The sequence below is a fragment of the Microdochium trichocladiopsis genome (assembly GCF_020744255.1).
Source record: "Microdochium trichocladiopsis strain MPI-CAGE-CH-0230 chromosome Unknown B0I36scaffold_6, whole genome shotgun sequence".
NCBI classification, from domain to species: Eukaryota; Fungi; Ascomycota; class Sordariomycetes; order Xylariales; family Microdochiaceae; genus Microdochium; species Microdochium trichocladiopsis.
In genome coordinates, this window is record NW_025763549.1 from 3,416,067 (window position 1) to 3,441,755 (window position 25,689).

A 25,689-nucleotide genomic window follows, 5' to 3' on the forward strand; every position below is an offset into this window, starting at 1 on the left:
TACCGGCTCGCCATCCACATTGTCACTTATGAGCAGTGGACGAGCTGATTTCACTGTTAGAAAACCCACTGTCTCAGAGATTTAGCGCACTCACGTGGACGTGTCTCTGGCGGTGCTGAGTCCAATAAGAGCTCAGCTAGCCAGCGCAAGGTATCCTTCCCCCTTTGGCCCAACGCCAGCTGACGTAGACGACCATCCAATTTGCAAAGACATTCTGGGAAGAGGCCGCTGTTACGGTCAGGAGAGATTGGAACTGACCGTTGAGAGCGCCACGGAAACCATCCAGACCAGGAAGGAGGCAGATATCCCAGGCATGGCTCGCGGTCTCAAGTCCTGTCGTGAGCTTTTGCAGTCCCCGCTTAGCGTGACCGACTTCCTCTCCTAAAAGTAATTCGGCGTTCACAGAAGGGGCAGCACGTATGGAATTGGAGATAGTGTGTATAAGCTTGACGATAGCCAGAAGTGTTCTTTCGAGCTTAGAAAAGTCGTCTTTGGCAGTGAATATCGCATCAATTTTTGTTTTGAGGTTATCGAGCTCGCCCTCAACCTTGGAGACGGCAGGGTAGTTTGCCTTAACCAGGGAGAAGTCTGATATGCCCCGGTAGATGCATTAAATGAAATCTTCAACCATGACCGAACCCCGGCCATCGTATATGGCAAGCTTGTCTGCGATAACCTTAGCGGAAAGGTCTGGAGTGATGTCACCTGTGAATCGAGGGAGGGCCGAGATATCCACATTTGGAAGGTCTGTGAGGGTAGGCTTAGCTGAGAGGTGAGATACAATCGTCACAAGATGCGTGTACATGGATGCCACTTTTTTTCCCTGATGCGATGGTTAATGCAGCTGCCTCTCAGTTGAGAAGTATGGTACCACTCAACTGTATCACTTTCAATCCAGATACCAATCTTATCGGCATGATCCATACCGTCGGTGGTACCAAAGTGCCAGTATTTTCCTCTTGCATTTGCGACTTGCTCTGGAAGTCTGGGAAAGTCACAAGCGTCGACAATGAGACTTCTATCTCGATTCGCGGGGATGTCTCCATTTCGATTAAGAGGACCTTTCATAGAGGCTGTATTGACAATCCCATCGTTGACCTTCCAGTCCTCTGATTCGTCTCTTAGGATTTGCCGTTGACCATTGCTTAGTTGCTGGGAACTGATGGCGTACGCTGTTGGGAACATGAGCGGAAGGACGCTCGCTATCGGGAGATAATCCCCAGGTGGCGGAACCCTGACATTGTAACCGACTTCCTGTATGAAACGGTTTAGGACCTTGTCGACCAGCCACCTCGTGGCTTCGCGTATATCGACTAGATTTGAGACGATGTGCCATCCGCCAACGTTCGTGGCGACACCAATAATCCCTTGAGCAATTTGTGTAGCCAGGCCGAAGCTGAGATTGTGAATTTCCGAATAGAAATCACCGAGGAATGGGATAAAATTGAGGGCACCTTGAATCATCTTGTCGATGTTGCCGATGATTGGCAGCTCCTCGAGAAACCGAGTGATAGTCAAGGGGAACTCCTGTATAGCCTCTAATGTCCAAGATGGCCAATCTGGTGGAAATGGTTCCACACAGCTAAACGACAGACTGAAGTAGTATACGTCGTTTGATGTTGGAATCGTCTTCTCGTTCAGTTCGTTTACTCCCATCACGCTGTTATCGTAGAGGGCGTTGTGATTTGATTCAATCCACCGGCGCACTGGTCCGGGATTTGCTTGCCAAATCGAAGATTCCAGTCGCTCTCGCATTTCTGAGAAAGTTTCATTTCGGTTTCTTCTAGTGCCTCTCTTGATGCCCCAGTGGTCAAGCTGGAGGTCGTACGTTCTGCGGTGCTGGTCCTCAAAGGACAGTACTGCGAACAATCGACCTAGTAATCGAGTCTGTTCGGGAAGATCTAAATGCTATGCGCAGTGTTAGAGCGGTGGCACATGCGTGATTGCAACTATAACATACCCTGGAGAGGTTCCATAGAGCGTCTACTACCGTTGTACCTCTATGCGGAGTCCCAACTGTTGGAACGGAAATAGCCCACTTGCTGCGTCGTGGTGTGTCGAAGTATTCTGGGTGCGGCAAAGTCTGCTTCGAATTTTCGGTGCAATGCTCCATGAGATGGAGCAAGTATCGGACTGTAGTTCCACCCTGGGAATGGCAAATAAAATGAGCGGGACTATTCTCATCCCATTTCCAATTCCGCCACTCCTGAGGCTCCTATGTGTAGAGAATTGCGGCCCTTCGGCGTGGGCTACCCGCTCATATCGGTGCCGGATGGGGAACACGTCCCCGTAGTCGACATCGATGACCTCAGGCTTTCCTTCGATTTCGTTCGTCTCCAGATTGTACTGCGTAAACCTGTAGGGTGTTAGTGACAGTTTAGTAGAGGGCACTGACGTAAATACCTGGAAGAGCGAAGCTGTGCGTATAATTCGCATGCCCGCTCCCAGTTAGATGATAACGGCCCAACTGGTGCCAAAATTACTGTGTGGCCGGCTTTCGCGAGGATTTGCGGAATATTCTCAATTCCGCCCCAGTAATTGACAGCGCCGAATAGGGGCGACCCCCAACCTGAGAATCCCGGGACTTGGACTGTCAGACGGAAGACTTATCCAGGAAGGAATATCATACCAAATACTATCGGAACGTCTTTACTTGGACCGTCCGCTAGATCCATTGTTACCCTCCCTGCTAGGCTCTCCAGCTTCCCCAGTCCATCCATGCTGTGTCAGAACCCACTTGCGACAGTTTTGTTTCAAATGTAGGCCAAGGGAACAGTCGTTCGCTTGAAAGCCGTCGCTGCGCCGAGGATAAGAAGGTCTAGTTACCCGACGGAAATCGGGGAGTTTCTTAACATCTCAGCAGGATGGGATGGCGTTGAGGGACGATTCTAGGGACATTTATAGAATCCCAATATGACTCAGGTCGGAAGTCGAGAGAAATCATGGGGCGGCATTCACATGTAAATTAGAGGAACACTAGTTGTAGCCGAGTAAAAGCCTCTGCCCCAAGGTTTCGTATAAAGCTACTTTCCATCGGCTGAGCATAATGCTGAGTTTTGTCGTCGTACATGGGGGGTCATTCACATGCAAATTAGAGGAACACTAGGTGTAGCCGAGTACAAGACTCTGCCCCAAGGTTTCGTTTTGTCGCCGTACGTGGGGAGTCGGGATGCCTAGCGGGAGCAGTGACGCGGAATTCACCCCGCCCACGTGAAGGGAATCGGGCGTGTTCGTCACATGGTTGAGGGTAAAGTGTGCGAAGACGAGCAGTGCCGGCAGGAAATTGGCGCGCAAAGCAGTCACCAGTTTACATTACAGGCTGGTAACTGGCTGGAGACCTAACGTTAATACCTGCTGTCCCCGGGTTGTTTTTGTCGCTCTGGCCTTTTTTCTCATAGCTTGTCATCCCATTCCGTCCTTGCCATTCTGTTGGACAAGATCGAGATGTTTTTCTTGTAGCAAATGGAGAGGAGGGAAACCCAGTAGCGAAACCCGATTTCTGGGCTCGAGTAAAGGGGACTTTGCACCACGTACCCAGTCTGGTTTTCATACCTTTGTTAGCGCAAAAGAAAACGAGCTACGGACATTTCGCGAGAATATCGGCTGTCTTATACCCCATTCTCTGAGACGATTCGCGACGTTAAGATCTTCCGTCGGCTGGGCAACATGCGTGCCCGAGATCACTAGCTAATGCGCCGTACATCCGACCCTTAGTGGCATCAGAAGCAAGTATCCGGGCAGGGCCCTCAGCTGCCGCTGGCCGAGGAAGCCAGCAACTCATCTTGTTATCAGTGGTGATACGGGATCGAGTTTCTCTGTCACATCTCTAAATCCTGCCGAACGGCCGTCGATGCGGGACTCAGACTATTGTTGAAGCAGCTGAGCGAAGTGGGTGGAGTAGTCAGAACCTTGGATCACTAAACCGCCGAAATCACTGGCAACATTTACGCTAAGCAAGCTATAGATGCGATAAACATCAGTGCTAACAATTAATGCATATTGGCTAGGCCCCGACGGTCAAATTTGTTGTGGCAAGATGTCGAGGAACAGGTTACCTGGCGTGAGCCGTAATGTGCAAAGCGGGAAGTGGATAGAGTCGAATGAGAAAGCTGGGGGGTCTTGGTTCTTTAGACTGGATGCGGCTTTCCTAAATATCTGTAACTGAAATCATCATATTAATCGTGCCGGCTTCTCAGTTTTCGTTGGAAGGATTTACGTATTACATATACATTCCTATGAGCCACCTTAATTGCTAGCATGCGCTAGTTAATATGCGGCTTAGCCCTAACCTAGATATGACCTCAGTATGAAACATATTATTGCACTGGGTAATTAAGTCCTAATGGGAGCGAATGAAAATGCTTACTTAAACAGCTACTTGCTTTCGGAGATTCGATAATCTGTAAGTTTCGGGCATCCGGTGGCCTGTCTTAGCTAACAAAGGCTGATCCATACAAAAGCAAGATATGCCAAGACTTGGGGGATCTACATTCCGCTAATGGGGCCAAGGAGAAGACGGTCAGCAGCGCGCACGAGAGTTCGAGAGCTGAGTGAGGAGCTTATTGTGGTCGCACCTTCCAAACCTTGGAGATAGTTCTCCAGGACAATGGCTTTACGTGGTGCGCTGCATTCACCATCGGCCAATAGGCGACACTTATCAGACTCAGTGTTGGGTCATATTCACATCTTCTGCAACCTTCTCGGAATGCTCGAGTCCTAGCCGCGGACCGTGATTGTTAGTTCTCGGACGGGCGTATATCTCGGGGCTACATCCCCGCCGTGGCTGTAACAAGTATCCATTGACCATAAGCCGATGCGAGTCGACGGAAGAGGACGAGAGTTATATCTCCAGCCGCAAGTCCTTCACCGGGCTTATGAGAGGGCTGGCTGAGAAATTGGGAGGGAGGCCGGGGGACGGCTGCTGGTTCGCCGAGACGGAGCGCCGACGGCTGAGATATCAGACATGACTACAGGATTGTGCTTGGCAGTGTGCCTCCTAGGACTAGACTTCAGCAACGACGAGAATTCAGCAAAGAGAAGTCATGCCATGCCTCGCGACGTGAGTGCCAATGAGGACGAGTAAAGAAAGGACTGAGTTTGATCTGACAATGTCAGTCTGTGTATAAGAAGGACGGCTTCGTCGCTTTGCCTCCCGACTAGATTCCCAGATCAGAGCTCGCGGGTTCTCGTCATCCCAGGATTGTAATCAGTGCACTTTCCGCGGCTGTATCCCAAGCACTCCCACATAGTCATCCTTTAGCTCATTCGATCCTCAATCACAATGTCGAGCTCCATCACCATCAACGGCAACGTGGTCCAGCTCGCAGACCTGACCCCGTCTGCCGACGCCGCCAACACAAACTACCTCCTCATCAAGGGCGCGACCGACCTCGGGCAGCAGGAGAAGCGTCAGCTGGCGGAGAAGGGTGTCAAGGTGTACGAGTACCTCGGCGAGAACGTGTACCTGTGCTACTACGAGCCCTCCGAGCTTGAGCCCATCCAGCAGCTCGACTTTGTCGACGCAGCGGTCGTCTACGCCCGGCGCGTCAAGACCTCTGCCCTGCTCAAGCAGGCGCTCGGTGATGGTGCGGGCCAGGCGCCGTCTAGCGACGGGGCGAGAGTCGCCGCCACCGCTCCCACGTTTGACATTGAAGTCGTGCTGCACAAGGGCGAAGGCCAGGTTGACGGAGTCGTCGACCAGATCGCCCAGACGGCGGGCGTCGACCCCGCGGACGTCTCGGTCGACCACAACAAGCTCCGGCTGACGTGCGATGCCGACGGTATCGGCCGAATTGAGAAGCTCGATGCGGTCCGGGCCATCGAGAAGCACGTTCCGAAAAAGCTCTACAACAACCTTGCCCGTGGCGACCTCGAGATCGACGAGGCAGTGGCGAACGAGCATGTCCCCAAGTCCCAGTACGAGGGCAACGGCCAGGTCGTCGCCGTGTCCGACACGGGCTTTGACACAGGCTCAAAGACTGATACACACCCGGCTTTTACCGGCAGGGTTCGCGCCTTGCTACCCGTCGGTCGAAAGAGTACAGGCCAGACCAACGACTTCCAGGGCCACGGCACGCACGTTGCGGGCTCAGTCCTGGGAGACGGGAGCTCGGACACAATGGGCGGCAAGATCCGCGGCGCCGCGCCCAAGGCCGAGCTGGTCATGCAGTCGCTCCTGACGACCTCGGGTGGTCTGCAGGTGCCCCCGAACCTGTGGGACCTCTTCGTCGGCCCGCATCGCGACAACAAGGCCCGCATTGCGACTAACTCGTGGGGTCCCGACTGGCAACTTGCTGGGAGCCGTCAGGTCGGATACGACTCGGAGGCTGACGCCCTGGACAAGTTTGTCTGGCATAACCAAGACCGTGAGTGTTTTACCCCTGAGAGCCCCTTTTTCGCCGCTGACAGCTCATGCCTATTCCTCAGACGTCATCCTCTTCGCCGCCGGCAACGACGGATCTGAACCCTCCGCCACGAACGCCCAGATCGGCAGCTCTTCCGCAGCCAAAAACTGCATCGCCGTCGGCGCGACCCAGTCGAGCCGCACGATCAGCGACGGCCTCAAGTACGATCCCGCTGGCACCCCGGGGAACCCGAGCGCCGTGGCGTTGTTCAGCTCGCGCGGCCCGACCCTCGAGAAGCGGCAGAAGCCCGACGTCGTGGCCCCGGGAGTCGCAATCCTCAGCACCGCGTCCCGCGACCCCGCCGCCCGGAAGCAGGCGGCGAGACAGAGCTTTGGGCCGTCCAAGGACGTCGAGTGGATGTTCGACACGGGAACAAGCATGGCCACGCCCCTCGCCGCGGGTTGCTGCGCGCTGCTGCGCGAGGCGCTGGATGTCAAGGCAGGTGTTGCCAAGCCGAGTGCTGCTCTTGTGAAGGCGCTCCTTATCAACGGTGCTGTTGATCTGGGCCTGCCGCGGGCCGAGCAGGGGTTCGGGCGGATTGATGTTGCCCGGTCTCTGGCCATTGTGGAGAAGCACGACGCTGCTGCGACTAATGGCAGTAGCACCAATGGTGGTGTTGGGGCAGGTAGCAGTGGTGGCAGCGGCTTCGGCTTCGCCGACGTTGGCTTCGGGTCCGGTCGCAGCCTCGGGGAGAAGCAGACGTGGACGAAAGAGGTGACGATCCCAAGTGGCGGCACCGCCGGGGAGTTCAAGGTCACGCTGGCGTATTCAGACCGCGCTGGTGAGGCACTGCAGAACAAGCTGAGCCTGAGTGTGCGCTTCAGCGGGGGCAGTAACGGCGCTGCGGACGTTGAGAAGCTAGGAGCCGAAGGCAACCAGGGTCTGACGGAGAACAATGTCGAGCAGGTCGTTCTCAAGCAGGGCCAGGGTGGTCGATACAGCAAGGCCACGATCACGGTGAAGGCCGACAGGATCACGCGGCTCGATGATGTCCAGGCTTTTGCGGTGGCCTGGGGGATGTACTGATTGGGATGTTGTTAGTTCACGTTTGCCGTACCCTCAGTATTATCGCATCAAGTTCCTTCATACTAAGAATAACGTAATCCACGGGTAAGCGGGTCACACGGGTGAACGGGTCACCTTCCAGTAACTCGTACGACAATATATAAGACAATTTAACCACAACGCCTTAAATCAATTCAAACTATTCAGAATCCTCTTCTTCAGAGGCAGATACAACTTTCTGACACGTACGAGCATTATGACCGGGCTCGCCGCAGACGCCACATCGTCGCGCGCGCGTTTCGGGCCTCCTCGTACGACCACTATTCTGACTCGTTTCCGCTATTAACTGCTGCGTCGCATCGATTTGAGCCTTCAAATCCTTTGCCTGATCAATCGTGAGGGACCCTCCTTTCTGTAGCTGCTTTCTTTTCGTACGACGACGGCGGCTGAGGCGGTCATTTGCATCTCGAAGTTCGGCGAGCTCTTGGCGCATAAGGTCCTGCTCGTGTACCATCATTATAACTCCTTTTCTCAGCTGCCGTAGGCTCTCAACAATGGACGACTGAGCTATTCTGGTGTCGTACGATGCGATTTTCAATATACTTCGTCTGCGATTCGGTCTCAATTAGGTTGTTCGGCGTCTTTGAAACCCATGGGGGTGGTAGTCCAGCAGAGGAACCTGGTGGTGTCGGCGTATGAAACTTCATATCTAGCTGCGAAATCACATAATTCGGGTCGTACGGTACTAGGCCTGTCGCTCTGAAGCCTGCCTGGATGTTTGATTTGGTCATTGCAGCGTCGTACGCCTTATAAAAGGCTGGGAGGAAGTCCTCCTTTGAAACGTGGGTTACGTGCGCCCGCATTAGACCTTCGATTTCTTTACCGTACGCCCGTTTCAGAGGTCCAAAACACCCAACATCGAGAGGCTGGAGCTTATGCGACGAATGAGCAGGCATACAGAGGGTAACAATATTCTGTTCCTTGCAGTAGAGCTCGAAATCGACGGAATGGTGGCTCTCGTGGCCGTCGAGGATAAGGAGGCGGTGGGTACCCTTCGTACGACTCTTTGTATGGAAATCAAAGTGTTTTACCCATTCTAGGCCTCTCTCGTTCGTCGTCCAACCGTTTTCTGAAAGCGCGATTACCCAGTCGGCCGGTAGAGGGCTATTCGCGGTCCAGGAGTCGAGGTGGACCTTCCCGGCGAAGATAATGTATGGCGGGATTGAATAGCCGTACGACGCGATACCCTGGATTACTGTAACCCATTCCTGATTGCCTTGTTGTACGGCTCTTGGCCTCCCGCGTCGATCGGAGGTCGTAACGACAGTTTCGGCGGAGATCTTGCCCATCGCGAAGCCCGTTTCGTCGAAGTTATAGATATCGTCATCGTGGATCCCGTATTTCGCGATTATGTTTCGTACGAGCTCAAACCACGCGCGATACGCGTCCGGATCCTCGCAAAGGACCCTCTGGTAATCGATTCTTCGATTAAAACGCGTACGGAGCTCAGGTCGTCGTCGTACGAAGGTTGAGGCCCAGTTCGTTCCAACGCGTGGCGCGTCGCGTACGCGGAGGAGTCGATCCGCCATTTCTCGAACACCACTTAACCGCGGTGGAAACGAACGCGAATCTAGGTCGAGTACGTATCGTACGATACTCTCCTCTTCGTATGAGCTTAATTTCTGGCAGGGTGGTCGGGTGTCGTGTTTCGCAGCTCGGCCGTGGTATCGTTGCTGGAGTGTCGTACGAGATACATTATAGATCTGCGCAGCCTTTCGTACGCTTAATTTTGGGTCGGATTGGAGCGCATTTAACGCTAGAACCAAATCACTTTCAATTGATTGTCGTCCCATGATTGGAGGTGGAGAAAAAGGAGAAGGAAGTGAACCTCAATTAAATTGCAGTAAAGTGACCCGTTCACCCGTGTGACCCGCTCACCCGTGGATTACGTTACTGCTTCTTCTGCCCAGAGGGCTCTGTTTGGACTGAGGTTCGAACGGAGATCTCGATCGATGAGAACAAGTCTTCCCGCGTCACGAGGTGAGAGCGCTGAAATCGTGAGCAAGCTAAAGACTAGCGGGCGACCCCTACTGTAATATTCTATCCCAAACTTGACTCAACTTCCGCCGTCCTGTGCGCCCCACATTTCTAGATTATGCTCAACTTCCGTCCAGATCCCTCTCATTTCATCGTAGGAAATGATATGTCCCACGAAACGTCCGTGCACCGACGAAGGACTACGTATTCAAGCCCCTTTTCCTCCCAAGTTCCACATCCCGGATTTACCCCAGATACTGCCTTACCCCCAAGACCCACGTTTCCTCTACTCTGACCCGCCTCTATATACTACTGTATTACATCGTGAGATATTCGAAGTGAATTGTTATTATAATGTATGAGTAATAGTCCCCCGGTTTACTACCGGACTTAGTAATACCTCCCGCTAGCGATTAGGTCTTTACGTACTTACTCCTCTACGTCGACCGAGCTGTAAACATCTTTATCTACTACTACCCCGAATGCTGCTAAGCTATCTTAGTATAGGAAGCTTAAGTAACCGTATACCTCTGGAAGAAGCATAGCGTCCCGATTGCTTATAGGTTTGGCCTTATAGAGTATATTTATTATAACTATCCTGAAGGCTTCTCAAACCCCGCGGACGTACTAACGCTACTTTGCGGATCTGATCCACACCCGTACTGTGTCAGGGCAGTGCGGGATAGACTGATCAGGGGCATATTTGTACAGTACTACTTAAGGCTTGAAGCCATCGCGACGTTTTTCATAGCACGGAGCCAGACATTCATCACTCAGCTTCACCAATCCGACTTGATTTTTTCCACCCCATTGAATTCCTACGCTTCTGCACCCGTTCTTGTACGCAATTGACTGACAATGCCATGATCAGAGATTCCCTCACAAGTGTCGCATCAACAGGGCGTTGTTGATGTGGCTGGCTCCCCCGTCGAAAATCTGCTTTGGCCCCTTATCTGGGAATGCCCTCACTCTGGCCCAGGGCCAGAGTGAACCTCGCCGGAAACACCGCCGAAACTGGCAAGCGGTGAACTCCCTTCGGTCGTGGTGGTTGTTTTGTCCCCGATCAGGAGAACCCTCATCCGCCCCAGGACAGTACCTCCAGATATATGATAGCTTTAGCTATCGTAAGTGCGATTTTTGCATAACTAGCTACTATAAGCTTACGAAACACCTTTCCCACCATTATATGGGCGGGTAGATAGCGACCCAGCCGAGAATAGGCCTTCTATACGACGAGGTCTACCTATAGTCCTGGGCCGGCGGGCCGAACCGTCAATACTAGACGGTAAAGGGGCCAGATGGGAGTACGATACGCCACAAAGCTACCTACTACACGCTAATAAAGCATATCGATTCGACCGGCCTAGCACTTGGCGCCGCGAAGAAGGCCCTGGACGACAAGCGAACAGCCTTTACGCAGAGCAAGCCATAGCTTGACCGAACCGGGTGGCAGCAGACCTTCGAAGGCGCTCACTGCGCTCTGCTAGTCTCCCTGACACAAATGCCCTTGAACCCACCTAGGAGCCTCCTCCATCTTGCTATAGGGATTCATCCGGGGAGTTCTCCCTTCATTAGCACCAGGCGAGACGAGATCAAGATCTCTGGACTCGTCGCAATGGCAGACCGCATGATGGCTAGATGCGAGCGGACGGCTAGTGCTACTTCTCGAACGATCCTCTGCTGGTTCCGAAGTACAAGGCCAGACACCCCCTATATCAAGCCATTCACACTCGTATCCATGAAGTCCAGCCGGAGCCGGTACTACCGGCTTCTTCAGCGCTTCGTGGCCTTTGTCTTTCGTGCCTTTCGGCTTCCAACTCACCAGCGCTTGGAGGCATCGGCCATACGTTTCGACGCGAGACAGCAGGAAAAGCTTAAGGCTATCTGGGATCATAGAGCCTGGGGGGAAGACGCGCTCGTCCGATGGGTGCTCGCGGGAAAGCCGAGCGGCGCGAACAGCAGTCAATCTCGAGCCGGCACCCAACCGCAAGATGGCGGCACAGGAGGCGACGGCCTCTATCTCGGAGCTCAGACAGTGCCAACCAGAAAGAGAACGTTTACGGCATACCAACGGGAGGACGTCGACATGCAGCACGGCCAAGAAGATGTAGACGACACTGACAAGAGCGACATGGACACCGAGGACGATTATCGCTCGGAAGACGACCCAAGCGACGGCGAATACGACGAGATGCTAGACGCCGCTGAGGGTCGCCATAAGGGTGTGAAGCTCAGCCAGCCGCAGGACAGTTCACATCCTCTCGAAGGTCCACGTAGTCCAGCGCTAGCGGAGCTCCTTGAGCTTCTGTTCGAGCTGTGCATCATGTTCTGCATGCAGAGCTTCAGCGATGGAGACCCCAGCTCGGCTCTACTTATCTATTTCAGCGGCATTCTTGGTATCAGTCCCGACTGCAGGGGCTTTAGGACAGCGAAGCTATATACGCCTCACCTATCCGCACTCATCTATATACAACGCCTGCTTTTTCTCGAGTACTCCCTGCCGCTTGAGGCGTATAACCACATCGGGATTCCTCGACGGCCGCGGTTCCACCAGCACGAACGGCTCGACACCGTGAGGCAGAAATATATGCTTGCCTCGTCGATAACCCCTCTCCCAGAAATGCTAAGTCTGCGGGACTACGGCAGAGTCATCGCAAGAACTGATCCTCCGGCATACTTCGTACGCTGGAGCGATGATCTACAGACTATCTCATACGGGGACTCCTTTAGCGTTGCAATGAACAAATTCCGACGGCTCGCAGAGTACTTCATCACCCAGTCCGAGGAGACCTGCCGTGATCTCATACTTGGATTAAGAAGGGTAGAGAAGGACATTAAAGGAAAGCGCGCGTCTCGGGCCTCAGTATTGGTCACGTCGGAGTTAAGGTATATCCAGAGGGTAAAGGGCGGGAGATTTATGTTTTCAATGGTGGTGCGGCTGTGGTTTTCATGGACTGTTGATGGTCATTACGAATGTGGAATGAAACATGTCAAAATGAGCCAACAATGCTTGCCCCCAAACTATGATGTTTACTTGCTACCCTGACCTTATCTACCTCGACACCTACAAAAGTGATCCAGTCGTCCTGGAGCGAGGCACCAACGTATTCGGCCGCGTTGCTGTGATCCCGAACAAACACGAGCAAAAAAAAAAAAAAACAGGTGATGGCTCTATGGCAAAGGTACGTGTCCATCCTCCGCACATGTAAGGACCCATAGGTCGACATGTCGGTTTGCCCAGGTTAAAGTGCTCAGTTGCACAGGGCCCCTATCGGCGCTCAAACTCCGTTATGTCTCGCTAGAACCCTTGGCTAAAAGGTCAGGAGCCATTATTTGCGTCGAACACGTCGCCTTGGCTCTGCGGGTCTTAGAAGACTCGCCTCCGCCTTGTCACTGTTGTTGATTGTATATTGCTGCCAAGGCTGTCGTATGTGGGTGCCGAGCCCAGGATGGTTTAAAATGACGTTCAGTGTAAGTGAGGATTGCCTTGGCACCCATAAGATGAAAGCCAAGCCAGCAGTAGGAGCAGCAGCAGGAGCAAGTGATAGTCCACTGCCGATCTCTAGATTAGAACAGAGCAGTGTCCCACACGTGACGTCGGCTCACGCTAGGACAGCAATGAGTTGGAATTGCGCTGCACCATACGCCGTGAACCTCGGGGCTTTGATGGTTGCCTAGAATAGCAAGCGCAGCTGTACAGATCGTATCCGGAATTCATGTACTGGAGCTAGATAGAATTCACCTGATAATTATCACTAGGACTGATACTATGCGATTTAATGTGACGTGATTCGCAACTCTAAAAGAATAAATCAAAACAAATGTAGGTAATATCACTATAAAAGAGTTGAAGCACCAATCAATAATGAAAGTAGACGACACGTAGGAACATACCTAGAAAAACGTCGTTATCAAAAACAGCAGGATCACCCCAGTAGGCAACTAATTTGTCTGATTCTAAAGGAGTGTCCAAGCTTCCAGGCACGCGACCACGGTCTTGTTGTCCAACTCCTTTGCCGACGCAAGCAGGCGAGCCTTCAATCTTCCAGGCTGCGGCAGCTTCGCATCTGAGAGCATGCTCCTCGCTCTGACACCCTCATACCTCCGCAGCGTCTCCGCCAGCTCCTCCTGACCTCCATCATCACTACCTTCTGCAATCCTCACCAGTGCCAACGCTCTATGCCACAGCGCCAGCCCCGCAAGGTTTACATCCTCCGCCTCCAGCGCACCGAGATCCAGCAGCCTAATCGCGAGCAGCATGCGGCCCGTATACTTGGCAATCTTGGCCCGGTCCTGCGTCTCGTGCATAATGTACTTGTAGCAGTCATGCGCGAGTTCGATGAGGATCGAGGCGCGTAGGTCGCTACCGTAGAACCCCTTCACCTCGGGCGGTAAGAAAAAAGCGTGCGACGGGTCCGGGTTGAGCGCGAGCAGCCACTTGTCGACGAGCGAGGGTGGTACGGTATCGCTGAAGTGGTCGATTGCGACCATCTCCCGGAGGGTGGTGTCTCTGTGCTGATTGTAGAGGGCGATACGCAGCTCCAGGGACGTACGGGAGGTTAATGTCCTGGAGGCCTGGTCTGATTGCGCATCGGGATTGGACGTCAATGCCATGATTCCAACTTCTGTGGTAGTACCTGGGAAAGTTGTGTTGCTGGCCGGGCCTGGGGAAGTGATAAGTGTGGACAGGGCTTCCTTTGACAGGGGCGTAGGGGAGGCTGTGCAATCCAGACACTTGCAAGCAACCCATAGTTGTCAGCCACCCACTTGGACGGGTAGGCCGTGTCAGCCTTGGGGTTTTGTCGAATCGGGATCGGATCAACCCTAGTTGATTCAGTCGATAGGAGCCCACTATATAGGAAGCAAAAACCACGTCTGAAAATAAGAGCCTTGGCATCTAACGAAAAAGCAAGAGTGCGGATAGGTGATTGGCTCGGCTCCTTCCCTTAAGTCGTTTCTTTGCGGAACGGGCGTGTTCGAGTACGTAGAGGACTGGTACCAGGAGTTTTTCGCTAATCCTGGAGACCTATAACTTGAATTCTTGCAAATCGGCCCAGGGTCCCTGGGGCGGTAATGCTTCCGGACGTGACAGTAGCCAATGGATCAGGGCCGGCCATGTACGAGAAAGCAAGTCAGCATGCGCGTTGACTTTTGTTCAAGTATTATCTTAAGGACCCCGCGCTTTCCCCGTGCTCAACCGAATGTGTCCTTCTTCCAACAAATGGACATGTTAACTTACCCAACCTACCTATTCTTCTACTGCCAATTATGCTCGCCCGCGTCCAGCAAGTACTTACAATGTCTTGTGTCACCGTGGCAGCCTTAGCAGCTTCCTGCGATTCCGGAAATCCCAAGTCCTACGTCGGTCTCGAATCAAGATGCTTCCCAGCACGACAGTGACGGCTTGAGCCCAATTCTTAGTATTCGCTGACATATCCTACGGCTCTGCAATCGTAGTGTACTTACTCGAACAAGCTGGCCTCCGTGTTCTCCAATCTGGAACCGAGGAATACGCGGAGCGGGACGCATCCTACTTCTCCTTGTCTGCGCATTAGGGTCCTTACTGCATCGTATAGCGAGTAACGGCAACTGAGGTCGCAACGGCTGTTACCACGCTAAGGGACAAGACCACGTGTAACTAGGCCGTTCGTGCCGGTGGCCATATGACCTGGGCCAATGCTTCCAATAGTAAGTCGCCACTTGAGTACTCTTAGCGCTTTCAATCTTTCACCCCAGTTATTCGCTACCTCGACTCAACAATCATTGGTCCTTTCTTACTCTTCTATGCTGATCATCACCCTACGTAAAGTCTACGATGGCGTAACGATTAACCTCGTACTAATGGTCGATATCGAGTACTCCTCCTTAACTACATATGTTAGCATCGGTGCCGGCGCGCTCTGGCGCGATGTCTACGTAGCACTCGAGCCCTACGGTGTTACCGCACTGGGCGGCCGCACCTCAACAGTGGGAGTCGTAGGTTTCGTCCTTAGCGGCGGTAATAACTTCCTCAGCTCCAAGGTCGGCCTGGGGTACGATAATGTTGTTAACTTTAAAGTCGTCCTCGCTAACGGACGTATTATTAACGCGAATAGAGATAAGTATGCGGACCTATATAAGGCCCTTAAGGGCGGCTCTAGCAACTTCGGTATTATTACCCGTATCGATATATAGACCGTACCTATGCCTAAGGAAGGTCTCTAGGGCGGCTAGGTAGTTTATCCCCTCTCTAACACAGATGCCTATATTAACGTATACGTACGCTAGGTAGCTAACATCCCGTCCTACCCGGCTAGATTAGCGGTAACTTTTTAGGTATATATACCTGCCTTAGGTATAGTCGGCTCGGCTATACTATAGGATTGTAAGGACAGTGCACCATAAGGTAAGTCAGGTAGCAGTCGGATGTCTGGTAGGGGGTCGCATTACTGCAAAACTAATTCTTAGAGGTCTAAGTTCTCCATTGCGAAGTGCACGCGTTTCGGCCACGATATGGTGTCGTGTCGATAACCCCAGTGCAGCCCCCAGTGTCCCACTGTCTGCAGCCCCGTACCTCGGTACTTGCAGCACAGTTGTGCACATTGTGCATCTCCACCTTATCGACACCAAATCGGTACCGGATCAGCCTCGTGCCGTATCGGCAGCGCATACGGGCCTTACAAGGATACTTCTAGAGCGGAATGGGCCAGCCCGGCCTACGACGATTTTCGCACTATTAGCCCATAGGTGTAGGATATACTACGCCGAGATAGCTATCTTAACTTTATAGTTAAGCTGGAGGAGCTGATAGGGTATCGCTATGTGACGACCCGACCAACAGGTCGCAAGATCGGGCCAGGGACAAGGGCAGGTCATGCACGCGGGTCCAAGAAACATTACCTAAGCCACCATGATGAGTCATCCAGGACAGGACCACGCCAAGACCATGGAACTGTGCCAAGAACTGTGGGACTGCGCAGTCCCAGTAGGAACTGCGCAGTGCGCCGGTAGAACTGACAGTTCCAAGGCACGGCAACACAGTTCACGATGAAGGACAAAGGATATATAGAGCCAGAAGGATTTCCTTGTAGACAGTCATTACCTTTGTACTTCAGCGATCAATCTAAGTATCACCCTCACCCTTCACTTGACCTAGTTACTCAATTGATCCGAGTGTGATATCTCGCAAGAGACACGAACGACAACCCCCTCGAGAACACGAGAAGCACGGAGTCAGTATTGCATGAGGTCGCTACCTACCTTATCCAGAACATAAACCCCACCGCGCCGATCAGACGGTTGACCCCGGAGATCGGATCGTGACACGCTAGATCTGGATCACCCTAACCGGGCGTAATAACGCGCGATTCATCCGTACCGCGGTCAGCGCGTAAGCCGAGTTCATTATAACGTAGAAGGCCGTATACGACGCGACGTAGCTGGATTTCCTAAACTATATTACGTTCTAGGCTATGCCGCGCTTGTTATTCTAGCATTCGGTCGAGAAAGACGGAAACGTCCTAGGTATGGACTGCGAGATAGAGGAAAAAGGAGACGCTATATTGTTCTAGATATAACATATAGTTAGGATAGCAGAGGAAGAGGTCGAGGCTAGGACACCGCTCCTTGAAATGCGGCGCGTACTAAAGGAGTAGAATATATCGTAGGGGCTAGATATCGAGTAGGAATATCTAGGCTACGTGGACGGCGGGCAGGATCCGTTAAGTATATACGGGACCGAGAGTATTACCTTTATAAAGAGGGCTATAGTAGAGTATAACCTGTAGGGTATCCTTTAAACTAGGATGCCGGGAGGGTTTAAGCTTTCTAAAGTCCTCTAATTGGAATTAGATCGGCGGGATATTAGTAAGTAATCTATCTTAACTACGCTTAGCTAAGCTGCCTATATATCTCGTAAAGCTGGGGCGACCTCTTCTTATTAGGCCCTAGTGTCACGATCCTGCCTCCGGGGTCAACCGTCTGGCAGGGCGCTGGGGTTGCTGTTCTGCAAGATAGGTAAAGCCTGTACAATAACAACTAACACTCTGCTGTCGTTCTCTCTCTGGGTTGTCGTTCGTGTCTCTTGGAAGAGATACCAGTCTCGGCAATTGAGTGACTAGTTCAAGTGTGGGTGAAACTGATACTTAGATTGATCGCTGAAGTACAAAGGTAATGACTGTCCACAAGGAGATCCTCCGTACTCTATATATCCTTTGTCCTTCATCGTGGTCATGACTCTGAGCCCGATGGTCGCGGCCAGGTCATGAATCTGGTCCTGACGGTCATGCAGATATTGGTGACCATCCTTCTTGGCACAGCGTCGGTCATGCAGATATGCATGACCGGTACGTACCTTCCTTATCGTCCCTTATCGTGCTTACATAAGAAACCTGTGACGGTGCTGCCACATGATCCGCCCTTGTCCTTGGCCTGATCCTGTGGCCTAGTTGTTTGGGCTCTTTTGCGTCCGTAACAAGCATCCCCTGTTGGTTGGCCGTCACATTATCCCCCTTCTCCCTTTAAGCGCTGTCCTCAGGCTTAACTCGGTAGGTCCTTCTTTTCTTCCTCATGGCCCACCATGTCGTCTGACCTCGCAACGCCAGCGCCGCCCTTTGATTCTTCAAAATCTGCGCGATCGCGGGCTTCACTGATCCGTCTCATCCGGGAGACTGGTTCTTCTTCTCCGCTCGACGTTATGCCGTGTACGGAGTGTACTCGTCGGAATCGCACATGTCGTATGGCTCCGAAGCGGCCTCGCTGCTTGGAGTGCGTGCGCCATGGTGTGAAGTGCGATGGCCTTTTCGTGGGGTACCAGATTGATCGAAACCTTGATCAGCAGCGCGAACTTCGCGATCAAGAGGAGTCCGCGGAGGACGAGCTGATTCGCCTTCAGTCGGAGATGGCGAAGATGCAAGCGAAGGTGTCGGAGTCGCTTTCTCGCCTGAACCGCTTGCGAAAGCAGCGTCGGTTCCTTGAGCGTCGCACCGAGCAGCTTGCTGACGAGGATTCCGCGAACTTGGAGATCCTCGATGGTGTTGCTGACGACGAGCCGTCCCTGGTTCTGGATGCTCAATCCGTTGGGGCGCAGGTGGTGGACCTTTCTTTCCTGGGTCCCTCGTTGGATCCCGGGGGTATTCATATCCGAGCGCCTTCAGTTCCTGATCCGCTCGTGCCCGATATGGGGGATCCCACTCGGTCTTGAGCCAGAAGTGGGTGAGCTGTTCCCTGCAGAGGGTGAGTCTGTTTTCTGGTTCCCAGCTGTTTTCCTTGTGTGCTTCTGGTTCCCATTCCACGCGGTACTCGGTATGTCCTATGTCTCGATAGTCGAGGATTCTCTTGACTTCGTACGCCGGATACTGGTCGTCTGGTTTTTCTTGGATGGTGGCAGATTTGACCGCCATCTGTCCCTTGTGTTTCTGCCGTGTCCAGTTCCATGGTTGCTCTTGGAAACTTCGTGGCCGGTTGTCCCATTCGCGGAGGAGTTCTTTGCAGTTCGTGAGGTTCTTCCTTGGTTCCCAAGTGTTTTCTGAGTCATCGTATCCTGCCCATTTGATGAGGTACCATCGGGTTCCCTTGCTAATCTTGTCGTCTAGGATTTTCTCGACTTCATGTTCTTGGTCTGGTTCGACCTCAATTTCTGCCTGGAGTGGTATGTCGGCGTGTGCTGGTTCGAGGAGAGAGGTGTGGAATATTGGGTGGATTTTCATTCCCTTAGGTAGTGAGAGTTCGCAGTTAAGCGGTCCCAAAACTTTCTTGACGAGGAATGGTCCAAGTTTTTTGAAATCCAGTTTACTGCTTGGTCGTTTTGTTTTGATGTTTTTGCGTAGCAGATAAACTTTGTCCCCCTCCTTATAGGTCGGTCCCTTCGACCTTTTCTTGTCGTAGAGTTGCTTGTGCTTTCGTTGACGCTGAATGATCAATTCTTTCAGTTCTTTTTGGAGGTGCACAAGCTTCTGAGCCTCGATGAAGGCTTCCGGAACCATCGTATCTCGTAGCGCGGTAGGTTCCTTGGGGTCGAAGCCCTTGTTTGCAAAGAACGGGCTGACTCCTAGGTCTTCGTTCGTCGAGGTGTTGTATGCGTACTGAGCCGTGGGGAGGTGCTCGATCCAGTCGGACTGATCTTCTCTGATGTAGCACCTGAGGTATTGTTCCACGTTTTGGTTCATACGTTCGGTTTGTCCGTCTGTCTGCGGGTGAAATGCCGTAGACATGCTGTGTTGGATGCCGATCTGGCTCATCAAGTCCTTCCAGAAGTGGGAGGTGAAGAGCTTGTCTCTGTCTGTGATGAGTTTCTCGGGTATCCCGAAGTTGCTGATAACTTCCTTCTTGAAGATCCACGCTGTTTGTTTGGCCGTGTATGTTTCAAGGAACGGGATGAACAGCGCATACTTGGTGAGTCGGTCCGTGACTACTAGGATGCTGTCGTATGCGATCATCGTTGCTGGGTCCTGGGAAGGTGGGAGCTTCGTGATGAAGTCCATTGAGATGACCTTCCAGGCTCTATCAGGTGGTGCGATACTCTGGAGTTCCCCGTAGGGCTTCCGTCGTGAGGCCTTGCTTCTTGCGCAGAGGTCGCATTTGAGGATTACCCCTGTGACCACTGCCTTGAGTTTCTCAAAGTCGAACTGCTTCTTGACCCGTTGCTGGGTCTTGAAGATGCCTTGATGTCCATGGAGCGGGTGCTCGTGGATTTCTTTGACCAGTTCCTGTTGCAGCGTTTCGGGTATCCACCTGAGTCCTCGGTATTTAACGACACCTCTGTCGATCCTATCGAGGTTGTAGCGGGAGTCGTTGCTGTGTGCCTTTGCGATCTCCGAGGAGTATCTGAGGGTTTCGTCAACGATCTTCTGTTGTAGCTCGATGTTCCATGTGTCGATGGTGATGGCGGCGACTCGGAGAGTGCCGTCTTCTGCTTGTCGCAGGAGCGGGAAGTTCTCTGTCTTCTGCTCATGCTCCGGGTATCGACTGAGAGCGTCTGCTCTGTTGTTTTCTGTCCCTTTGCAGTACTTGATGACTAGGTCATACTGCTGGAGTTCAGCGTACCATCTCAGCAATCTTCCGTTAAGGTTGATTCCCTTGAGGAAGTATGTTAAGTTCTTGTGATCTGAGTGGACGATGATTTGATGAGGCGATCCTCGAATGTAGTCGCTCCATTCCTTGCAAGCCAGGACTATCGCCATGAGTTCCTTCTCGAATGTGGTGTAGTTCTGTTCTGGTCCTGTGAACGTCTTGGACATGAACGCGACGGGGTGGATTCGTCCGTTCTCGTCTCGTTGTCCCAGCTGAGCGCCCATTGCGTAGTCGGATGCGTCCGTCTCTAGCTCGAATGGCGCTTCTGGATCTGGGATGCGGAGGATCGGGTGGCTTAGGATGATGTCGATGAGTCCTTGGAAAGCCTTTTGCTGTTTTTCGCCCCATACGAAGGGTTCGTTCTTCTTCGTAAGGTCGTTCAAGGGCTTCGCGACTTCTCCATATCCTTTGACGAATACTCGATAGTAGTTCGTGAACCCTAGGAAACTCCGCATTCCTGTGACGGTGGTCGGTACTGGCCAATTGCGCAGTGCGTCCGTCTTGCTTTTCTGCATGTGCACTTGGTTGGGTGTGATCGTGTAGCCAACAAAGTCGATCTTTTGTTTGTGGAACTCGCTTTTCTCGGGGTTGATGAGTAGGTTGTGTTCTCGGAACTTGTCCAGCACCTTGCGTACGTGTTCGTAGTGTTCCTCCCGAGTTTTCGAATAGATCAGGATATCGTCGAGGTAGACTACGACGAAGTCGCCGATGAATTCCTTGAGAATTTGGTCCATCATGGTTTGGAAACTCGCGGGTGCGTTGGTAAGTCCGAAGGGCATGACGAGATATTCGAAGTGTCCTTCCGGTGTGCGGAACGCTGTCTTCCATTCGTCTCCAACCTTGATCCGGATGAAGTTGTAGGCGTCCGGCATGTCGAGTGCCGTGAACCAATTTGCGCCGTACAATTGATCCCTGAGGACCGATATCAATGGTAATGGATATCTGTTTTTATGCGTGATCTCGTTGAGCTGTCGGTAGTCAACGCAGAGTCGTTTCTTTCCGTTTTTCTTGGGTACAAAGAGAATTGGGTAGCCGGCGGACGAAGTGGATTCTCGGATCCATCCTTTCTTGAACATTCGTGCGAGGTACTCCTTGAGTGTTATTCGTTCGTCCGGGCTGAGTTTGTAGATGGCCTTGAACTGTGGCTCCGTGCCAGGTTTCAAGGGTATTTCGTGGTCCCATTTGGAGTGCGGGGGGAGTCCGCGGTCGTTGTCTTTGTCGAACAGGTCTGCGTAGTCGTGGTATTCTGTCGGTACTTCGCTGAGCATGCTGTTGAGTTCTTCGATATGGGCTGAGGCGATCTGCATAATCATGCCTTTGATCCCGTCATCCCATGATAGTTGTCGTGCACCCCAGTCTATCCGTGGGTTGCTTTTGGCCAGCCATCCGCTGCCAAGTATGAGGTCGTCTCCTCCGATCTCAGAGATATCGAAACTGATGTCTTCGCTGTGGTTCGAGAATTGGACCCGAAGTGGTTGGGTTTCTCGCTTGATCCATCCGTCGTCGTACCCCAGTGGTCCCCCTTCGAAGTTGCGAATCCTGTATGGTTCTTCCTTGGCTCTCCACGGGATTCTGAGCTTATTGACTAGGCTCGGGCTGATGTAGGTCCCTTGGCTGCCGCTGTCGATGAGTGCTTTGCAGGTTACTCCTTCGATGAGTACCGGGACGACGGTTGGTCGCCCGTACGTGGGTGCGGAAATGGTAGAGGAGGCGATTCTTAGTTCCGGCGCGCCCGAGCCTCCTGCGGGGGCCGCGGTCCTTTTCCCGCGTCACGTATGACGGTGGGTAGGACATAGTTGAATCCTTTGTCGAGTAGTCCTTCCTTCCATACTACCTCGATGTCCGCCCAGAGTTCCTTGCGGTCCTCGGCGGGCACGTAGTCGTGACCCTCCGTTGCTTCTCGAACCATCCTGCTGACTCCGTCGTAATCCTGAATGGTCAGGGCTGGGACGATAGCGTTTTCCGCGAAGAAAGCCATCTCCTCGTTGAGGGTCATGCATTGCTTGTCAAGGTGGCGCCTCAGAGCTTCGTTATCTCCTGACGCGTATTCCTTGAGTCGCTGGATGCTTTCGACGATGTCGGGCACGGTGAGCTTGTTCATGTCCTCTTGGGTTTTTTGTAAAGCTTCCTTCTGCTGGTATCGGACGATCTTTCGGTAGGAATGGACCTGACACACTGGGTTCCAGCAGTCGATGGCCCTGATTTCTCCGAAAACGCAGCTGAGAGGTGTCTTCGGGTTGGACTCTAGCTCGTAGATGTGGTTCCCCATTCTCCTGACGGCCCAGTCGTTCATGGCTCCGGCGAGTAATGGGTTTGGGATAGGTAGTCCCGCTGTTCTTTCGGGGAACAGTTGATGCCTGGCCTTCGGCCCGATGTGGTCGAGGCACTGATCATGATAGCAGTGAATCCACAGTATTTGAGGGTGATTGATGTCCCGTAGTCCATCCATCGGTGGTCTCTTGGGTTGCGCTCCGGCGCGTATTGTAGCTGCTTTGTGAGTCGTTGTCGGAACTTCGTCCTAGGTTCCTTGGTGGCTCTGAAGCAGAGGAGAGGGATCTGTGATTCCTCGGCCCGATATTCCTCGTCCTCGGAGTCGTGGACCTCTCCTTCTTCGTCACTGCTTATTAAGGCCGGGGTGTCGCATTGGTTATCCCCGCCATCTTCTGGGGTGAAGTGTATGTGGTCCTTATCGTGTTGTGACCAATACTTTCTTGCGTCCTGTGCTTCTGCTTTCGAGGCGTATTCGTGTTCCTCGTCGGCCTGTTCCTGCTGGGTGCCTTCATAGTCGTCACTATCTTCTGGCCAATCGTCCAGCGTTTCGTCGTCCGTCGGCGAGTTGGTGTCGTCGATCGTCGAGTATGCTAGGCGGTACGTTCGGGTACCTGCCCCTGGTGCACTGTTACTCGGGGTGCTCGAGTCCCTTTCCTCAGTGGCTTCTTCCAGCTCGCGGTATTCGTACGTCGCAAGTGGGTGGACGGGTGTTCCTTGCGCGTCTGGAACTTCAACTCCGTCTGAGGGAAATGCCGTGTCCTCATTGACCGTGGCCATCCCCTCGGCATAGCTAGCCTTGATCTGTCGTGTTGGTACCGGTGTAAATGCCTTCTTTGGCTCTGGGCACTTGGGTGCGAAGTGTCCTTCTTTTCCACAGTTGTAGCAAGCCTTGCTGCGCATGTCTTTCTTGGCCTTGCTAAGATCCATAGGTCCCGAATGGTGACCTGTGGCTGTTGTCGTCGTCGTAGTTCTTTTGAACTGTGGACGCACGGGTTGCCTTGGGTGCGACTGGAAACGGGTGGTATTGGCGCTTCTCGCCGGCCTTCGTTCCGTTTCTCGCTCGTGGAGTCTGCTGTCGATCCTGATCGCCATTTCGCAATATTGTCCAAAGTCTCGGGGTACGTGTTCTCTGGCGGCGATGACGTCCTTGACGCCGCTCTTGAGTCCGTCGTAGTATTTTTCGATCTTGGATTCCTCGGTGAGGCTAAGCTTGGTGATGATGCTTTTGAAATCGGCAGTGTAGGCGGACGCTGAGTGAGTTTGTCTCAGCTCCCTTAGACTCTTCTGTGCCTTCCGTTTCTCATCGGGGTCTTGGAACAGGGTTTCGAGTGCGTTGACATATCCGTCGAAACTGTCGAATATCTCCTGTGTCTCTATGTCGTGTTCTTCCAGATTGGGATTGTTCATGATGCGGGCCATGAAGGGTTCGAACCAGGCTAAGGCTCTGCCGTCAAGGTATGCTGCCGCGTGTAGAATCCTGGATATCTCGTCTGGGAACTCGTTGATGTACTGTCGTTGGTAGGCCTTGACTTGGGTGATGTGTCCTTTGAGTCTTCCGGGGGTGCCATCGAATTTTCCTGGCGCCGGGTACCTGATGCGTCCGCCTATTGGTGCTTGGATGATGTTGGCTGCGGTCTGCATCGTGTGGAGTTGTTCCCGTAGTGTTTGGTTCTCGGCCTGCTCTCTGGCAAGGATGGCTGCGTTGCCATTCACGGTGCCTTGGAGTGATAGTATCATCTGTCTGAGTTCCTCGATTTGATTCTGGTTTTGTCCGACAGTGTCTCGAAGTCTTTGAACTTCCTCATCGTCGTCGTCGCTGTCCGGGGTCTCCATGGCAGTTCCGAGCTCCTGCGCTAGGTTCGGCGCTGGGGCGTAGGGTGGTGCTGGTGATCCGGGGTTCCGTTGCGACGCCATTACTGCGGTGGTTCGGTTTTCGGGTTCTGTTGGCTAACTCGTAGCTCCTTGAGTTCCCGAACAAGTCCTTCGAGGGTGGTTTTGGTGAAGTCTCGTCCTAGGCAGTTGGAGTTGTGCCCGGTGTAAGCAGGTTGGAGGCACGTGGTGCAGATGCTTCGGTTGTAGATTTGGTGGTCTTCGCAGCGTCCCAGGTGTACCACGTTCTTCTGACACTGGTAGGCGATACACGTGATCCGCCGAGGTGTGTTGGTGGTGACTGGTGCTGGTGTTCCTCGTACCGAGGTCTCTGGAGTATCCGAAGGTTGATCGAGGTGTTCTGCGAGTGCGTGTACCTGCTTCGCGAGGTCTTCAAGGGTGTTTCCGATTGCTGTGAGAAGGTGTGGTGGCAAGTTGTTCATTTTTGTGCAACTGTGGTACCTGTTGTTAGTTGTTATTGCTCAGGGTGTACGTACCTGAACAAGAGCGATCAAAATGTCACGATCCTGCCTCCGGGGTCAACCGTCTGGCAGGGCGCTGGGGTTGCTGTTCTGCAAGATAGGTAAAGCCTGTACAATAACAACTAACACTCTGCTGTCGTTCTCTCTCTGGGTTGTCGTTCGTGTCTCTTGGAAGAGATACCAGTCTCGGCAATTGAGTGACTAGTTCAAGTGTGGGTGAAACTGATACTTAGATGTCACGATCCGATCTCCGGGGTCAACCGTCTGATCGGCGCTGTGGGGTTTATGTCCTGAATAAGGTAGGTAGCGACCTTATGCAATACTGACTCCGTGCTTGTCGTGTTCTCGAGGGGTTGTCGTTCGTGTCTCTTGCGAGATATCACACTCGGGTCAATTGAGTGACTAGGTCAAGTGAAGGGTGAGAATGATACTTAGATTGATCGCTGAAGTACAAAGGTAATGACTGTCTACAAGGAGATCCTCCTGGTGCTATATATCCTTTGTCCTTCATCGTGGTTCCCTGGATCACTTGGTTTCCTCGTGATCCTGGATCGTCTTGGATCCTTGGTGAT

The 25,689-nt window shown here is 52.8% G+C and overlaps 5 protein-coding genes across 5 annotated transcripts; 3 read left to right on the forward strand and 2 right to left on the reverse strand.

The window, feature by feature from the left end:
• Window positions 1-610: 610 nt before the first annotated feature.
• Window positions 611-2,830, reverse strand: B0I36DRAFT_326531 (Alpha/Beta hydrolase protein; the record flags this gene model as incomplete). Its single annotated transcript, XM_046154353.1, has 6 exons — window positions 2,630-2,830; window positions 2,404-2,584; window positions 2,254-2,356; window positions 1,961-2,215; window positions 880-1,908; window positions 611-823 (listed from the first exon to the last, which is right to left on the reverse strand). Exons 1-6 carry the CDS (start codon window positions 2,718-2,720, stop codon window positions 611-613), a joined length of 1,872 nt encoding a protein of 623 aa, XP_046012218.1. The 5' UTR covers window positions 2,721-2,830.
• A 2,219-nt stretch (window positions 2,831-5,049) lies between these two features.
• Window positions 5,050-7,430, forward strand: B0I36DRAFT_412455 (peptidase S8/S53 domain-containing protein; the record flags this gene model as incomplete). Its single annotated transcript, XM_046161971.1, has 3 exons — window positions 5,050-6,365; window positions 6,427-7,019; window positions 7,101-7,430. Exons 1-3 carry the CDS (start codon window positions 5,282-5,284, stop codon window positions 7,428-7,430), a joined length of 2,007 nt encoding a protein of 668 aa, XP_046012219.1. The 5' UTR covers window positions 5,050-5,281.
• A 3,517-nt stretch (window positions 7,431-10,947) lies between these two features.
• B0I36DRAFT_412480 (uncharacterized protein) lies at window positions 10,948-12,492 on the forward strand (the record flags this gene model as incomplete). The annotated part of the gene is made up of 2 exons (XM_046161972.1): window positions 10,948-11,373; window positions 11,497-12,492. 2 exons carry the CDS (start codon window positions 10,948-10,950, stop codon window positions 12,490-12,492), a joined length of 1,422 nt encoding a protein of 473 aa, XP_046012220.1.
• A 911-nt stretch (window positions 12,493-13,403) lies between these two features.
• Window positions 13,404-14,060, reverse strand: B0I36DRAFT_244909 (uncharacterized protein; the record flags this gene model as incomplete). Its single annotated transcript, XM_046150101.1, has 1 exon — window positions 13,404-14,060. The coding sequence occupies one exon, from the start codon at window positions 14,058-14,060 to the stop codon at window positions 13,404-13,406; it is 657 nt and encodes a 218-aa protein (XP_046012221.1).
• A 1,028-nt stretch (window positions 14,061-15,088) lies between these two features.
• B0I36DRAFT_244248 (uncharacterized protein) lies at window positions 15,089-15,620 on the forward strand (the record flags this gene model as incomplete). The annotated part of the gene is made up of 2 exons (XM_046150039.1): window positions 15,089-15,134; window positions 15,256-15,620. Coding segments are annotated over 2 exons (411 nt in total), but the record flags the coding sequence as incomplete, so codon positions are not given.
• Window positions 15,621-25,689: the final 10,069 nt, after the last annotated feature.